This window comes from Anastrepha ludens, chromosome 4, assembly GCF_028408465.1.
Source record: "Anastrepha ludens isolate Willacy chromosome 4, idAnaLude1.1, whole genome shotgun sequence".
Lineage (NCBI taxonomy): Eukaryota > Metazoa > Arthropoda > Insecta > Diptera > Tephritidae > Anastrepha > Anastrepha ludens.
This window is the reverse complement of record NC_071500.1, coordinates 73,784,532-73,802,959: the sequence shown is the minus strand read 5'-3', so window position 1 is coordinate 73,802,959 and position 18,428 is coordinate 73,784,532. Positions and strand designations below refer to the sequence as shown.

The 18,428-nt window shown below is 37.6% G+C and overlaps 1 protein-coding gene across 1 annotated transcript in view; it reads left to right on the top strand.

The window, feature by feature from the left end:
- The window catches only part of LOC128859811 (mediator of RNA polymerase II transcription subunit 12), a 43,418-nt gene that overhangs the window by 9,312 nt on the left and 15,678 nt on the right, over positions 1-18,428 (top strand). The window contains exons 6-8 of the mRNA XM_054096901.1: positions 14,880-15,081; positions 17,585-17,899; positions 17,956-18,201. Coding sequence (XP_053952876.1) covers positions 14,880-15,081; positions 17,585-17,899; positions 17,956-18,201 — 763 coding nt within the window. The remainder of the gene's footprint in view (positions 1-14,879; positions 15,082-17,584; positions 17,900-17,955; positions 18,202-18,428) is intronic.

The following is an 18,428-nucleotide window of genomic DNA, read 5'->3' as shown; positions in this document are numbered from 1 at the left end:
TTTGTGGAAAAAAACATTAAGACGCACACCATAAATAGGAGTAGGAGTAGTTTGTCGCCGTTGTGTCCAGGATAAGCACCTGGGTTCAACTATTTACAGTTCCTCTTACCGTCAAATAGTTATTTTTTCGCCCAATGTGCGGGATGGAGACTTTGGGGCATTTAGTTGTGGGAACACTGGTTCCTCGCCCCTTAGAGCGGGTTGGTTAAGTTTAATGGCTGCTGCGTATGGGGGCCGCCATTGCCAGTCTCAGCGCTTCGCTTTCTTTCATTTAAGTTCGTCTTCGGTTGGATGTGTGGTACACTACAAATGTGGGCAATATGTCCAGTCTTACCGCAGTTGTAACACTTTATATCTAACCTGCTGGATCGTGCCATTTGAGAAGAGGAATCTCTGATTCCTGCCCTAATTGTTTCTTCCAGAGCAGTAGGCTCTTAAACCCGATTGACTCTGTGTACCGACTTATTCAAGAGTGAGTACAAAGGGTACCCGTTTCGTATCCGAATCCCATATAGCCCTTATCATTGCCTAGCATTTCATTTTTTCAACGAAGTCTGCTGCTTCTTTCGCATATATTAAATGCGCTAAATGCTCGATCTCTGTGGGATATATTGCTGCAAGGTCTCCTTTGCCCTCTGGCAGGGATTCGTCAGCTCCGTCTGGAACATTTATTGCCTGTGGTCGCTCCTATAACGTTAAGTCGATCGGCTTCTGGAACTGCCTACACTACTTAAGTAAGATAACCGATCGAGCGACTTTGTCTGCAGTACTCCAGTTGTTTGTTGTTGCTGTTGTTTCTAACTGGAGCTTAAATATTGGTAATGGTTTAGTGCAACTGTTGGCTGTAACATTTACTTTGGGACCACTGTTTATAAGATTCCGACGATTCAATTGTTCGCAGATACGAGTTTCATTGCATCTCAACATCGCAGTCACAATCGATTCCAGTTTTAACGTTTGGTGTGTCTTCTGTTCTTCCAAATCTGATATACGTGTATTTCCAGTGTATTTTCCAGTTTTGAATTTATCTGCTGACATATGTGACATCTGCGATGATATTCGCTATTCGTGCTCATCAAAATTGTTATGAGTTTGATACTGGCCTGCAAGAAATGTTGAAGGAAAGAGAAGACGTACGCCGTAAAAGCGCGAGGGTATATTGCGAACAAAGCTCGAGTATGCCACCGACGAGCTAGTAGCTATCAAGCGAACGCCATATGTTTCACGACTAAAGTTCAAGCCGAAATATCCTGGTCCATACATTTTGATCTCATCATTACAAACCTATTTGAAATATACAGTTATTCACAGGTTACTTTATGCAGCACCTACTAAAATTCAATCTCACCATTTTGCTTCGAATGACAGAAACTTCTAATCTATCATCCTCAACGATGATTCTGTATATGTTCCTTGTATATGATCCTTGCATATTACTCTTTATTCATTTTGCTCATCCTTCGCTTTATGTGCAGGCTCCTGCACGTATGCATACATGATGGAAAGAATAATGAGATGGCGCCTATCGTGGTACCGTTACTCTGCTCTCAGCGAATTTGACAATGAGATACGTCGTATTAGCACTAGTATGGCCAAACTACCATTTTCGTAACTTTATTTAGGCGTTTTTTTGTTATTTAGTCTCGGAGTTTTCGTTCTTTCTTCATGGCATTTTTCTAGCCTGTTCTAATTAAATGTAATGTTTATAATTTTGTAAAATATACATTTTTTTAAATTAGTTGAATAATTCACTCAATTTTAATTTTTTTTTTTTTAACATCTGGTAGGATTGCGCGCGATTGCGGTTGTTTTTGGTGTTAGCAGTCAAATCTCTCCCTTGCTACTGCAGTGTTGCCTAGCTTTGGATATAAAAATGCACTAAAATGCCATTTTAAGAAAATAAAAAACCAAATTTTTTTTGAATTACTCAAAGAACTTCGTATGCGTGAAAAAGACTTTAAAATATGCGTTTTTTTTAATAAATGTGTTATGGTAATGTACAATTTTATGAGCTTTTTGTTAAGAGGAACTATTTTGTTAAGAGAACGCCTTTTTTGCTATATTTGAGGTTATGTAACAAGATAATGTACTCTTTTTGTAAAAACGTTGTTATGGTTTCTTCAGTATTTTCTTGTTTATTTTTACTATTAATACACCTCTTGATGCTCTATGTCCCACTAAGGATTGAGGACCGGAAGAAATAATTACACCACTATGGTTTTAATTCGCATTCAGTAAATTCAAACGCTTTTTAAAATGTGTTAAAAGGTTTTCAATGTTAAGAAGAGTTGAAAGAGGGGCATTTAATATTCTTACATAACCTTAAAAGGAGCAAAAAATTAAATTTACACTTTCAAAATATGAAATTTTATAAGAATCAACAAATTTTCGTCAGCACTAAAATCTTCTCAGAGTGATTTTTTAACCTTCTTTTAACAGTTTGTAAAGTTGTATATTTTATTATAAAATATAATTTAATTTATTATAAAATATAACTCTTGCATTTTTGACCGTGAAAAAAATCCGGAATGCAAATGCGTTTAGTGAGTTAAGCTACGCGAGCAAGAGCAAACCCTATTTTGCAGCGGCCAACCAGCGCTGTCCACACTACAAAGGTAGTCATTGGCAAGCACCTAAGCTCTGCTCACAGCCGATTACCAAAAGGAACCAATGTCTCCTTTTCCAAAAGCCCGCAGGCTTTTTATAGGCAAAAGCAATCCTATTAGAAAGTTCAAATTTAGAGTTTGAAAGAAGACATCTAGTAGTCATTACAATTTTAAGGCATTGCCATATATGTAAGAAAACTTTAAATTAAATCTTAACAAGTAGAAGGTATTGCCATATAGAAATAAATGCATTAATACTTATAAAATATAAGCTTTAAGGTAGCTTAATTAAAATTAACAAAAAAAAAAAATCAACACCAAACTTAAAATTTTTCCAATTTGGATATAAAAAAACCCTAAATTTATTGCGAAGTGCAAATGGTTGGCAAAACTGCACAACTCGGCCAATGTGACGTCACGCACTCTCTGATGGGCGCAATCTTGTTTCTATCATTCTTGCGTTGCATTCGCATTTCGGTCATAAAGCGGACCGCACGGGCAATTTGAGCTCACCTGCAGTCACCTTTAGTATAAATATTGTAAATTGTGTTTTCTGTACTGAAACTTAATAGCGTTTTTTACATAAAACAGTCAACGAGACTTTTCTTCTTATTTATACTTACTTATGCTAACATAGTCGACGTAAGTCATACTATTGCTCAGTTCGCAAACCTACAGTTCGTGGTGATCGCTGATCGGTCGATAAAGAGCTAAGAAAAGGGGAGAAGTTTGGCAAAGAAGGAGCCAGAACTTGAACAGAGTGCAGGGCGACACAAACAAATTTTTTAATCTTAGGAATAAGATATAAATTGAACAAATAAATTTAATTAAATATTTAAATTTATGTGCCCGCTGTGTCGGCTAACCTCGCCAATTCGATTAATTTCAGCGCTGCCACTAATCACGTCACTACAATCTAATCGCTCCAGACATAAGTCTGCGTTAATAATGCAGTTGCCCATCAACCTACCTTTATGGGACATCCTGATAACTTCAATGCTGGTACAACGTTTGAAACTCCTTCTGCACATAATGTTGCGTATGCTATGTAATCCGGTTGAGCACCGCTCCTGGGAACCTACCGATTAGTCCCGCTCACTCTATAAATTCTGTTGTTTCGCAATGGATTCTTCGGGGCTGAGCTGCTATAAGAGTAAAGCGAAAGTTTAAAATAGGAGGAGTGGTACACTCTTCTTAGGTTTTTAACTTCTGTGCAGTATGCAGCTCCACATTCAACGCAGGCAATTATATTACCTCCAAGTTTTGTTAGTTGTTTTCGCTGTTCATGTATTTAGCAATAGTGGCCTCTCCCGGATGATGCCAACTTCATAAAAGCATCAAGTGCTCAGCAGCCAGCGTATGATATAGTACAATAGTAACTGTTCTTCATTCCTTAATATATGTAAATATACATTCACGATAACAGCTTATACTTGGACGTCTCGGCTTTTCAACGTCTGACTAGAGATCAGGTTGCTTCTCGCAACAGCTTTGCTAAAAAGTTGCCCAAATATGCTTGGTCCATGATAACCAGGTACTGAGTGCGAACAATTGCAGCACACGAGTTATGTAATATTGCGATTGACTTGATTCAAAGTAGCTTATAATCGGTCCACAAATTATATAAGCTTAGATTATTGGCATCTCATGTATCCGGTTCTTCTATGTCTATACTTCTTTATTAGTATAATTCACACAGCTTATCGATCCATCGTTTCCGACATTCAAGTGTTGTTATCGTCCAAGCTTCTGTGCCATACAATAGGACGGGCATGATGAGAGACTCGATAAGTGTGATTTGTGTTCATCGAAGAGGGCTAACTACACGAGTAAGCTCAAAAAGATCTTAACCCAATTAAATATATATATATTTTTTTTAATAAAGCAATTGCGCTAAGAGGCAAATAGCATACGTATTTCTTCATAATGCAATCACAAGATTTTTCGAGGCGCGCTTATCAATTGATTAAAATACTCTGTTTCTCTAGCCATCACCTCACTTTTTTTACTTCGTTGCTTAAAGTCAAGTGGAGCGGGGATCGGCAGGCAGTTGAAGGTTAATGGAAAATTGTGAAAAATGCTGAACTAAGTACTTTCGCATGTAGACAGTCGTTGTCTAGGTATGATAATTAGAAGAAATCCGAAAAAAAGTTTGTTTAAAAAGTTTGTGTGTTAAAAATATAAACAACAAATGATAAGTAGCGATTGGCAACCTGGGAGCAGCACTCGGGTTGGTGCGTTAGAGTAGATATTTCCACCGCACACCGCTGTTCGTTCAAAATCATTAAGCGTTTAAACATCTTGTACATTGTACAGTAAGAAAAACAACCGGTTTGCTTGAAATTAGTTTCGAAAGAGAATTTATTAACGCATAAGCACTTCTGTAGTGCAATTCACTCACTTTGAACGGTTCGGCAATTGTTATTTATTTTTTTCTACAATATTTGTCGTTTGCACTAACGATTGTACTAATTATTCACAAACTTATGTTAACTAAAACTAATCAGGTATATTCTTCTATTTATCCAAACTGATAGAGAGTGGCATCTCTGTCAAACTTTCTGTGTTTTTCTCAATTGTAATTTCCAAAGTAAGTAAAATAAATTAACAATTTATTTGAAATTAGTGTGCTAATAGGACTATGAATAAGTTCGTGCGGGTTTACAACAGATGGCGTAACTTGATTATTATTCCATCGATCCACATTTCCAAACATTCATTGGAGAGCTACTGTCGTAAGGCACAAACGTCAGTATAAGTTTTTTATTTGAAGCGTAAACAACAATATTTTTACCACACTTGAAAATGTCGAATTTCGTGCCAAATAATGTGTTTTTGCGGGGAATTCTTCTTCATTATTTTAATATGAAGAAAAAAGCAGCCGAAAGTCATCGTATCTTGGTGGAAGTTTATGGTGAGCATGCTCTATCTGAGCGAACGTGCCAGAAGTGGTTTGCACGCTTTAAAAGTGGTGATTTTGGCTTGGAAGACGAAGAACGCGAGGGTGCGCCGCCAAAGTTCATGGATACCGAATTGGAGGAATTGCTCGATCAAGATCCGGCTCAAACGCAAGAAGAGGTTGCAAAAACTTTGGGAGTTGATCAATCAACCATTTCCAAACGTTTAAAAGCCATGGGAATGATCCGAAAGGTAGGCCATTGGGTGCCGTATGAATTGAAGCCAAGAGACGTTGAACGCCGTTTTATGGCATGCGAACAACTGCTTCAACGGCACAAAAGAAAGGGTTTTTTGCATCGAATTGTGACTGGCGATGAAAAGTGGGTCCATTACGACAATCCAAAACGTCGGGCAACGTATGGATACCCTGGCCATGCTTCAACATCGACGACGGCGCAGAATATTCATGGCCTGAAGGTTATGCTGTGTATCTGGTGGGACCAGCTGGGTGTTGTGTATTATGAGCTACTGAAACCGAATGAAACGATTACGGGGGATGTCTACCGACGACAATTGATGCGTTTGAGCCGAGCACTGCGAGAAAAACGGCCGCAATACGCCGATAGACACGACAAAGTTATTTTGCAACATGACAATGCTCGGCCACATGTTGCACAAGTGGTCAAAACATACTTAGAAACGCTCAAATGGGATGTCCTACCCCACCCGCCGTATAGTCCAGACCTTGCGCCATCCGATTACTATCTCTTCCGATCGATGCAACATGGCCTGGCTGACCAGCACTTCCGTAATTACGATGAAGTCAAAAAATGGATCGATTCGTGGATTGCGGCAAAACCGACCGAATTTTTCACAAAGGGAATCCGTGAATTGCCAGAAAGATGGGAAAAAGTAGTAGTAAGCGATGGACAATATTTTGAATATTAAATTTGTAACCATTTTACGTCAATAAAGTTTCAAATTTCGAAAAAAACCGCACGAACTTATTCATAGTCCTATTAAGTTTTCGTATATTATTTTAGGACGACATCGACAGCACCTAGAAAAATCCCAACACAGCCTAGCATCTTGATAAAAAATTTATTTTGCCACTTGTCGCTCCACTCGTAGGAAACATCAACTTTGCGCAAAACATAGAACGGTTGATTTCATCTGTATGTCTAACAGACTACTGGCTCATGGATATGCCTTATTGTTCACCTGCCTATTATTTATAACTTCCATTTGGCAAAAGTCTCAATGCAGCTGTAATGAAAAATATAAAAGCAGAATTTAGAATTGAATAAGCTTTAAGGTTACAAGATTTGCCTGGTTTTCAGTCGACCTCGCTGTTATTCGGGAGCTTCTAAGCTGACTGTGAAGCTGAGAAGTTAGGTCCTCAACAGAGTCTGAAGTTAACCGGGATAGTTCTTGGAACTTCCCCGTAGCAAATCTAAAGGAAGTAATCGAAAGACATATTTTTTCTAATAAATTTTTGAAAATGTGAATCCACCGTTTTAATTGAAACCAATAATTCTTATTTTCTCGTTTAGTTAAATACCAAAATTGTTTTCGTTTAGTTTGGGAAAATCGCCTGATTGCAAAACCGAATAGCGAAATCAATAAAATTGTGGTTAAGGCCGGCGGGCCAATTAGATGTCCTAAATTCAGTAGTTTTCGCGAAGCGTTGTAGGATGAGAAAAAAAACAATTAGCCAAATGAAGTTTTGGGGATAGTTTAATATATATTTGATCTAAAAAAAAAAAACTTGTACAATCTCCAACAATATATTGTAAGCCGAGTTATCAATAGATTCCCAGAGCGCCTGTATCCAACTTTTGTACAAGATACAACTTGCAATTTTCATCTGAAAACAAAAAAAAAAAAAGATTATTAATTTTGAAATTCGTAAAAATTCGTAAAATTCGAATTTTTGGGGAAGGTAGAAAAAAAAATGGTTTTTCAAGTAAAAAAAACTCTTCAACTGGGTAAAAAAGTCGCTTAAAAAAGTTTTTGGATGTTTTTTAGTTCACATAGAAGATAATTACATCAAAATTACAATAATAATCTTTTTTTTTTTTTGTTTTCAGATGAAAATTGCAAGTTGTATCTTGTACAAAAGTTGGATACAGGCGCTCTGGGAATCTATTGATAACTCGGCTTACAATATATTGTTGGAGATTGTACAAATTTTTTTTTTTAGTTCAAATATATATTAAACTATCCCCAAAACTTCATTTGGGTAATTGTTTTTTTTCTCATCCTACAACGCTTCGCGAAAACTACTGAATTTAGGACATCTAATTGGCCCGCCGGCCTTAAGGAAAGATAACAAAGCGAATATCGTTAAAATATGTTAGTGGATTCCGTTACTGCTTTGCCTAAGTCTATCAATAACTGTCATATACATACACATCATATACAAATATACGTATTTTATATGAATTTGTGTAGCAGAAATTCAAATGGAATCTTGCGTTATATAACCATATCTGCATTGTACGTAGGCATGTACGCATGGAGGTAGAAAGAAAAGTACACAAACAGAAACTCGCAGCGAAGGTTGTGAGTATAATATTTCTGTGAGGGTAATAGATTACAAGGTGTGGCTATCCGAACTTGAACTATTTCTGTATAAGATGGTGCTTCGTAAAGACGGTTCGTTCTAACTAATGGAGAGTCTGTCCTGATACACTATGTCGAAAGTAGAAACTGCTTGTGACCACCCACTGTTTAAATCATTTGTTGAGAGAGCCACCACTTCTCCACCCTGCCCACACCATAGGAAGGTAAGATTCTACTTATATATATATGGTATTATTAGTTTGCCTGCATTTTCATGTTTGTTGGCCTACACGCCTTCGCCTTGCCTGCTCGATGTACCGTAGTTCCTGCATCACTTCGGCAACCACTTGCTGTACGTCGTTCCATGCCTCGTTGCTCTTCAGCATCAATGGCATTAGATCCTCGGGTGTGACGCTACAGCCGAGATTATCTTTCAGTGTTTTCCTAAGTCTTTTCGTCGATTGCTGGCTCGCACGCAGTATGGAGTCGTTTTAGGTTCAAAGTGATAAAGGGGTACGCTGTGCGGTTTTAGCAATTTTATATGTTCATTGCGATTTTGTTGGTTTTTGTTGCGCCTTATGTCTTCAGCTCCACACATCTCCTGCGCTACCAGGTCAATTGAACATAGGCCAGATATGATGAGCACGCGTCTTCCGAGATCGTTCTAAAGGCAGAGCAGACTCTAAGGCGCCAAGCGGTACGTGGAATTTTTACTTCGTGCATGTGTAGCGTGTTTAAGTCCGCCATAGAGGATGATAGACCTCACCACTCCTGCCAGGGTCTGTCTTGTCTGCTGCCTTAGTCCAGCGATATTTGCCATTATTCTGGCCAATGCTGCCGTTGCAATCCCAGCTTTGCTGCTAGAATATTCCAAGTGACAACGGAAACTTAGTCGATGATCTACCAGTATGCCTAGATACTTCAAATATGGCCCGGACTCAAAGATATTGCTCTCAACTCTGAGATAAACCTTTTCTATCCTCTTACGACTGCTTATGAGTACGGCCTCTGTCTTATGGTCAGCCAGCCTGGGATTTTTTGCGCAAGCCAATCCTGATCCATTTTTATAGTATGTTGCGCAATGTTTACTACATCCGTGAGCGTTTTTGCGGTCATAACGATTGATAAATCGTCCGCAAAACCAATAAGTAATGTTCACTTGTTTACTTTGAGCCACGAAATGGTTAGAGATTATTCTCTGTATGTAGCTAGACCAGATATTCACAATACGCCAAGTCTTGGAAAATACCCATGAAAGGAGAATCGACACACATCATCTTTTCGTTGACTTTAAAGCTGTATTCGACAAGTATTTGATGCGGTACCAGCTGGTGGTAGTAGAGGAACAAGAATGCCTCCTCTGCGTAGTAAAGATCAGGTGGGGAAGGACTTTGCTTCATTTAGTGTGCCCAACTGGCGCCGTTTAGCACCAGAAAGAAAGAAAAGGCTGACACGCTTTGTTAAACTCGGCAAAAATCGCGTAAGCGGTTATTGCGCTAATTAAGAAGAAAAGAAGAAGGACTGTTGATGGCGTTTTTAACGTCTAACAAGACAACCAAACAGTATTTTTTTGGTCCACCTAGCCATCGCTTGTCATCAATCCCCTTTTCGGCAATTTGCTTTAAAACCTCAATCGCATTTGAGGTAGATCGCTTTTTCCTAAAACCAAAATGGTTGCTCGACAATAGTCCATCTACAATGTTTCTAATCGAGTTTTTGATGATAAGCTCGAATAGCTTGCGGTGGAGACCAACGTGCATAGTGACCAATATACCGTGGAAGACCAAGCGCCTGAATTTTTTGGTATTAGCATCAATTTTTGCGGCGTCCAGCTATGTGGGAAAATGCGTTCTTGCAGGTACATATTGAAAGCGCTCGCAAATATGTGTGGATTTTTGAGGCGATAATTTGCAAGTTGTTTCGAATGTTTCGTTCACATTTACCGCTGGGATGTTAGCGTCTGGTTAATTTCCGAAGTCCCTATCGAAGTCAGCCTGCACCGGGAAGAGTTCTTTGTACAATTTGGGTCAAGGGAGTTGGACCGTCTGCTGTACCGTCTACTTTAGCTTATTACGCACTAATTTGTGGGACACCCATTGGTTATTACTAAGGTCATCGCATAACTCTCTGAACATTCTGCGCGTGCTCTCGCAGATGGCCAGTTTGAATAATTTCCGTTGGGACGCAATGCGCACCTCGGCACGTTTGTATAGCATTTAGCCTTGTGGTCTTGCCTGTCACATCTAAAGCTACAAGTTGTACGATCTTCTTCGCATTAACAATTTCTCGCCGAAAGTTCGTCCTTTCCTGTCTTTCTGATAGCCTTTACGCAATGACTAAACTCCTTTAGCTCAGGTTGCGATTTTACCTTACACTTATCGACTTTTGTCCAACCGTTACGTGATGGTTACCTGCATGGTCACACAATTTATTCGTACACCCGTATAGTATGATACATAAAAAACTTTAGCCTTGCGCAAAATATTTGCTGTAACAATATATTTCTTTTGGGTCACTGTAAGAGTGTTACATTCCTATTGAAATGCCGCAAACAAAACTCACGTTATTTCAACTCACACTGAAGGATTCCAAGGAAAGCAGGCAGACATAGCAAAAGGTTGCTAAACATTTATTCGTACACTTTCAGCTCATGATATTGTTGCTGCAAAAGTAACAGTAAAAATCGTTTATGTTATTACTAATATTGCTGAAAACGAAATAAGATTGGTTTTTCTTAGTTTTTATCGTCAATTCAGTTCCAGTTGCGCGTAATATCTCGATTGAAAATGACAAAATGGGTCGAAGGGCGGATTTACCATAGAAATACGTAAAATTGTACTTAGAAAACAAGTCTCTGCGCGAAATCGGCAAAACAATTGGCAAATCTCATTATACGGTGCAAAGTGTTATTGCTAATTACGTTAATACTGGTAAATTGGAATCTATTCACCACCAAGCCGGAAGGCGAAAAATATTGACTCCTCGTGAGGAACGCAACATAGTAGTACAGTCGCGCAAAATCCAAAAATAACTTCTACGTTACTATGCAGAAATATTCAAGAGTTTTTACATAAAAAAGTAAGCCAACAAACACTCCGTAATTGCCTGCATAACGCTGGTTATCATATCAGAGTGGCACGCCGCAAGCCCTACATTTCAGATATAAACAGAAAGAAGAGATTAAAGTTCGCCAAACGCTATATAAATCAGCCAGATGCTCTTTGCGACAACGGCATATTCAGTGATGAGTCGAACTTTAACGTTTTCGGATCAGATAGCCTTCCAAAAGTTTGGCGAAAAGAAAATACAGAACTGAATGAAACAATTCTTATTCCTGCCGTTAAGCATGGAGGAGGAAATTGCAATGGTTTGGAGTAGGAAAATAGTTTTTATTGATGATAAAATGGACAAACATCTGTATTTAAACATTTGCATGATAGTGCTTTTAAACTTGGACTGGATGCTAAAGGGCTCTTGTTTCAACAAGACAATGACCCAAAACACTCATCTTATGTTATCTCATGCAAGAATGGCTTATTTACCACTTAGAATGGAGAATCAGAAAGTACAAAATTACATCAGAGGCGTCATTAAAGACAACTTTAAGTGTTGGGTGGGAGAAAAGTGCAGCTAATGAAACCAAGGTATTGGTAAAAAGCATGCATCGACGTTTGGAAGCTTTTACTAAAGCTAAAGGCGGCCCAAAAAAAGTACTGAATACTCGTTTTTTCTATTATTTTTTTAATAAATTATTCTTTATATGGCTATGTACGAATAATGTTTTTGCATAAATTTGTGCCGTATTTCGTTATTACCTTAAGGGATTTTTACCACTCTAGGATTTTCAAAATATCGAAATTTTTTTTTTTTTTTGCTTAAAAGATGCTTTAAACTCTTTAGAATATAAAACAAAAAGTCCTATGCGTGAAAAAAATGTTTATCTCTAATATTTCGCACTTTTGCGCGAGCGCCTCTGACGTCTCTGACACGACTATTCAAATTTAAACCGTGTTTATCTCAAAACGTGATTTTTCAAAACTGCACGCAGCATAACACAAACAATTTTTAATATTTTCACTTGTAATTGTACAAGGATCTTTAGAACATTATTCCGCACTGAAATACGTACGGATTTTTTTATTAATTAATTAGAAAAATTTTTATAAACAATTAACGGTTCCATTTTAGATGAAAAATTCTACTTTTGACTTCAAACATCTGCAAAATACACAAATTTCAATATTTCTAAAATCCCGTACGTATTTCTACAGCTATACTCACGTCGATTGAGAAGAATTTTTTTAATTTGGTTTAGGTGGACATTTACGTCAGTTGTACTGCGTGCCGTGAAGTGCCTTTTTCGCAGGGCGCGTTCAGAGATTCACTCCAAGGCGCCATTTTGTAATATTTTTCAATAAAAATATTTGTAATTACACTTAAATACATGCTTAATAATATACTTAAAAAGTTTTTTCCTAGCACCTTTATTTCAATGTAAAAAAAATCCTTAAAAAACTGCTTTTTTTACAGTAGCTAGAGTGGCGTAACCCCTTAAGTCCTCTAATTCCAGAAATGAATATGGAAGTTTTTGTTCCTTAAATATTGAATAAAAATGTTATTTTTTACGAAGTGTATCTGTTTATAAACTGTGAGTGTACGAATAAATTGTTTGACCACTGTATAAGCACATACAAACATTTAATCACCGCACTCTGTTATTTATGGCAGCCTTCTATTCACCTTTTGATTGGATGGCATGTTGTTGCTGAGTGGGTTTCCCGGCTATTGGTCCTGTTAGCAATTCTAAATGAACGCTCCTTAACTTTTGGTGTGCCCCTCGCCCACTATCGGGAACCGTGCGTGCTCTCTTTGTGTACCTGTTGATATCGCTCTCGGCTAATTTAGTTTGTGAGCATTTATAGGTACACACAGTGGGTGGCTTTGCTTTGCTGTACATGGCTAGTACTCTCTGATGCTGCTTATCTATTGCACTCACCAAGTATCATGGGTATACTCTGCACCTCCACCATGCTGATAAACTTTCTTAATTTCTCTTCCAACACTCATCGCGACTCATCACCGCATTCTCGATTCGCTATTTGTACGCTCACGCATTCCTTCTGTTGGTGTGTATGTGAGCACACATATCCAATGGGACGATTATTTGAAGAAACCTTCGCTGCAATGTACCTTGTTTTACTTAATACCTCCGGAACATTCACTTTCGATTGCAGCAGAGGGCGGTGGGTTATGTACGACGGAATCCTAAAACTGAAACTCCCGGCACAGATCGTAGGATATGCTGAAGACAATGCGCTGGTAGTTGTAGACAATCGGCTAGATCAGCTGGAAGCAAATTGTAACGGTGTAGCATCGAGAGTAAAGTGATGGTTCTGTAATGTGCTTCTAAGCGCACGGAAGAAAAAACAAGTTATGAGTATTACGGTTGGTGGGTACGAAATATTTTCACAGGAGGCGATTAAGTATCTCGGAGTCATGCTCGACACGAGGCTAAGCACACTACGTACTGCATGCGCTTATAGAACATGGCCGAATGGCAAAGAAGAGGGTTGAGTCAACAGACAAACTCATACCATACTTGAAGGGTGGATGAGTAGGACATGGCGATATCGACTACTACTTAACTCAGCTACTCATCAAACCGGCTGCTTCCTGATATATTTACACCCTTTCCAGCTGGCTGACAGCCCTTTTTGCCCCAGTTGTTCAAATACAGTTGAGAGCGCAGTGACCCACCACTGCAAACGTTTCAGCAGTGCTGGAGAAGGCATTCGAACATCCGTCATCTTATTCGATGAAGAATAACTCTATTGTGAATTTAGCTAGCGTGAGTTAATCACAATAGATTATTTGAGTCACCTGGCATGGCAAATTTGAATAAAAAGTGGTCGTAATGAGTACGCGGAGTTGTGGTGCGACGATGATGGCGATTGGAACTGGCCAGAATTTGGGAATGGTTGAGGAACGCTTCCTACCACTTATATATGGTTTCTACCTAGTGAGTTTGGCCTATCGAAAACATATCGAGATACTTAACATTATGAAAGTGTCCTTACAGATTCGTATAAAACTTCTCTAAACTATATAAAGAGGTGTTGGTGGACCTGCCGCTGGCTTTGAACTTAATGTTCACACCTGAAGAGACCAGAGACACCCACCACTTTCTTATAGGTGGTCCTAAACAACGAAGTCCCTGTGCAAATACGTCCCATTTTGAACAACTTCCTTTTGCAAAGTGAGACATTTGCATTAGCGACACAAGCCTTTCCGCCGTGATTTGGTACTCACAACCTTAGACTTGTATGAGATTAATAAAAATTGCTTAAAATTAGTGTTCAGTCGCCAAACAGTTAAAAAGAAAAGTCAAATACTTACATTTTCAGCAATTTACACACACAGGCTACAGCAGCGAAAGCGAAATTCTGTTCGATAGAAAATTCAGTATTCATCGAAAATTTCGACACGGTTGTATTGTTCATAATATGAATTTAAAATTCGATCTTCAACTTTCGATAACCAGCAAAGATCGGGAAAAGGAATGCAACTGATAATAAGGGTCAATAAAATGTGTATACACTTTGTTAGTGGTTTTTGTACTTTCGCATTTAAATTGCTTAATTGTTTTCCACTACTAATAATTTCACCTATTATTATTAACGATTTTATTTGTAAATTTATTTTTATACAAAAATTAAATGCTTCATCTCTATCTTATAAATAAATTTTTTATTATGTACTTTTATTTTTTATTGAAAAAAGGGTATTAATGAATATTGTATATATTTTCAGAGAACTTTTTACAACAGTTGTGGATATGCTAGCTACACTTGTGCACTCGACTTTAGTGACAGAGAGCCAATCTGAACGTGACGAAAATAAAAAACTTTATCTCAATCTTATAAAAAAGTTAAAAAAAGAAATTGGAGAAAAAAACAATGCTTCAATAAGAGTTATTCGTCAGTTATTACCACTTTACAAGCGAACAGCCGAGGTATGCCAATTTAGTATAAGATACACATAACCAATCAAGCCTGCGTTAACCTTAAAAATATTTCTAAGTTGGTTAAAATTGCTATACATGTTTATAGTTCAAAATATTTTATTTATTTATTTCTGCATTTCGTTCTTAAGTTGCATAAGCAAAAAAAAAAAATTATATATTAACAATAAGCTCAGACCTGGGTTTAGATATAACATTTTCGGTTTGTTTATTCAATAATTCTTTACTACTTGTTTAACAGAGAAATAGGTTTGCTAATATTTTTATTTAACGTTATGCAAAATAATCCCGTAATTTCTTTTTTGCTTTTGCAACTTAAGAAAGTATTGGAAAAGAAATAAATAAAATATGTTTTGAACTATAAATATACATGGGGATATACATTAATTTAAAGATATTTGTAAGATGAACGCAAATTTTGTCAAGTAAATATAATTATTAATATTTTAATTTTCACCTCGAATTCAAATCGCTGATTCATTATCGGGTTCTCACATGTTTGAAGTATTGCCCTATCATATACATATATGTATTTAATAGGCGCGTACACCCTTTTTTAGTGTTTGGCCGAGCTCCACCTCCTATTTGTGGCGTGCGTCTTGATGTGGTTCCACAAATGGAGGGACCTACAGTTTGAAGTTTTTTCATGGCAGAAACGCACTCGGAGGTTTGCGATGCCTGCCGAGGGGCGACCGCTATTACAAAAAACGTTTCCTTAATTTTGAACCTACGTTCTCTCTGAATTCCGCACCAACCCATTCGGCCCTATCATAGTTATTGCCAAATAAGACCGGAAAGAGAGATGTTGGCCCGAGGGAAAATGCGAATGACGACTCCTTATTCGACCAACTCATGTGTGCTTCTTATTATTCTACCGAGTAGCTCGGAATTATTGTATTGAGCTAAGAATATTCTGAACCTCTTCGACAAATATAAAAATTACCATTTCGGATTTCAATCAGAATAAGATTGTCCACTTTGTCTTCCTCCACCGTATTTGGTCCTTTGTTATCAAGTTGGATAAGCTCTAAAATTTCTTCCGACTTGGATGGTTCAGCTGGCATCCAGGTCCAGGCCCACAGCCTGTTAGGCCACAACTGTCCCACAGAAGAAATGGCTTCTTTTTAAAGCTTGAGCGTAAGCTCATTGGCGCATGACCTTGATGCCAGTCAGCATAACCGGTGTATAACTGATACCGGTGTCTCGAAAATAAATTCTTATAGACTTTGCAGAAGCTCATTAGAAGCAACTTCTAATTATCCGGAGATATGTTTCCGTCCGGTAAATTACTGATGCCGGGCCAGGGTGTCTAGTAAATAAAGCCCTATAGACTTTACAGAGACTCAGTATAACCGACTTTTAATTATCCGATGATATGTTTTCGTCAAGGTGTACCTTGTGGAGGGCTGTGACTGAGACTGTCGAGGTTGTGGTGTGGCCGCAAGTTGAGTTCTTTTAAATCCGCTCTGGGTGTTGTCCAGAGAGTGTGTTGTCCTTTACGTTTTTTGTCAGACGAGGTTAAAATCGAAAATATCAGAAATGTCATCAAAGGTGCCGCCACTAACACTATAACATGCGACTTAAAAAACTTCCCCAATACATTTTAGTATTTTTCTTATCTTATTGCGTTTTATTTGCTCCTCGAAAGTGATTGTTGTGGCCTCAAATATTCGGTTGATCAAGACCATCCAGCACAAGTTTTGATGATATACATATCAAATTAAAGGCAATTCAATTTTCTTATCTTTCGTTTATACTTAAAATTTCAATAAAATTTAACTTTTCAAGATATTTATTAAGTTTTTAAAAATTGCTCTTTTTCTGCAAGTTTTTTATTTATATTGAATGAATAAAGGGAAAAATGAAACTGAGGAAAAAATTAACGCGCAAATCCTTCATCTCACCAATTTCCAACTATTCAACATATAATTTAATGGAGTAGGATTACGGCAATTCAGAATACGGCAATTATTAGTGTTCAGAAAAAGGGTATTACTAATGCACCATACTTCAAATGGTTAGGTCAAGTTGAAGAGCACAATTTGACAGAGCGCCAACTCTTAAACAGTTTAACATCGTCAACGTTAGACTCGAATGTGAAATCGATTAAAAGTCAAAAAAGCACCGTATTTTTATAAACTTAAATTATTAACAACAATACAAAAGTGAAAATATTTTGTTTTTGTAAAAGAAAAAATTTTTCCTCAAAAACTGTAGTTATTTTTTTTTGGTAGCCTTACCTCGACAGCCTTACGTAAAGAAAATATATTTTTTCGTAGACGTTTTCTGTGTGCATAATACTAGTTTTAGCGGGGTATTGCTGAATTGTGAACCAAACTAATCACTACCCGGTATTCGTCGCACGAGGGGTAGGTGAAAGACTTGAAGTAATTATCCGATTACCGAACAGATTGTCCGAACAGATTATTATCATTAAACACCAACATTAACAACTAACTTGACTTTTGATATTTTATTTGAAATATTTTTTTAGGTTATATCATGTGAACCGGCCGGTGTCGACATGAAAGGAAACAAAATTTGTGATATGGACAAAAAACAGCTTAGGATTTCTGATAAGCAGCGCATAAGTGTTTGGGATATATTGGAAGGTCATAAAAACCCAGCACCCTTATCATGGGTTTGGTTTGGTGCAGTCAAATCCGAAAGGAAATCTCTTACATATGAAGAAACACATCGAAGTCTTAAATACCATGGTCACAGTTTGGTTAAGCCTTACAATTATTTTTATGAACCCTTGGCACTACCTCCCGAAGACATAGAGCCTGCGCCGGAAAAAATCAGTATTGTAATGAAATAGCAATATAACTCAATATCTATATTAACGCGTGCTAACCATTTTAGAAAGATGAAATGAAGCCAGATACTCCATCATCAGTGGATCAGTCACCTAGTGCTGTCACTTCTGGAAAAACTCGAGGGAAGGGAACAACGCGAAAGCGTAAACCGAAAAATTCAAAAACTTCTCCATCGAATGTCTCAACACCCTCACAAATGGCTCCACAACCGCAACAATCTCAAGTTCAGTCGCAAAACCCGCAACAGATGAACTCCCAAAGTCAAATCAATCAAATGCAAATTAATACGCAGGTTCGGCAATTTTTATATTTAAATCAAGCTATTTTTAAGTGTTAGAGATTCTGGTTCTTGTTTAGTACAAACAAATTGAATAGGGTCCGATGCCAATCTCTAAAACCGATAGTTTGCGGCCCAGAACTTATTAAAATTATTTTCTTAATCTTGATCTATACATTTTTTCTATTCTTATTAAATATTTTATATCCTTTTTTGTATATTATCTGCATATATCGCTGATT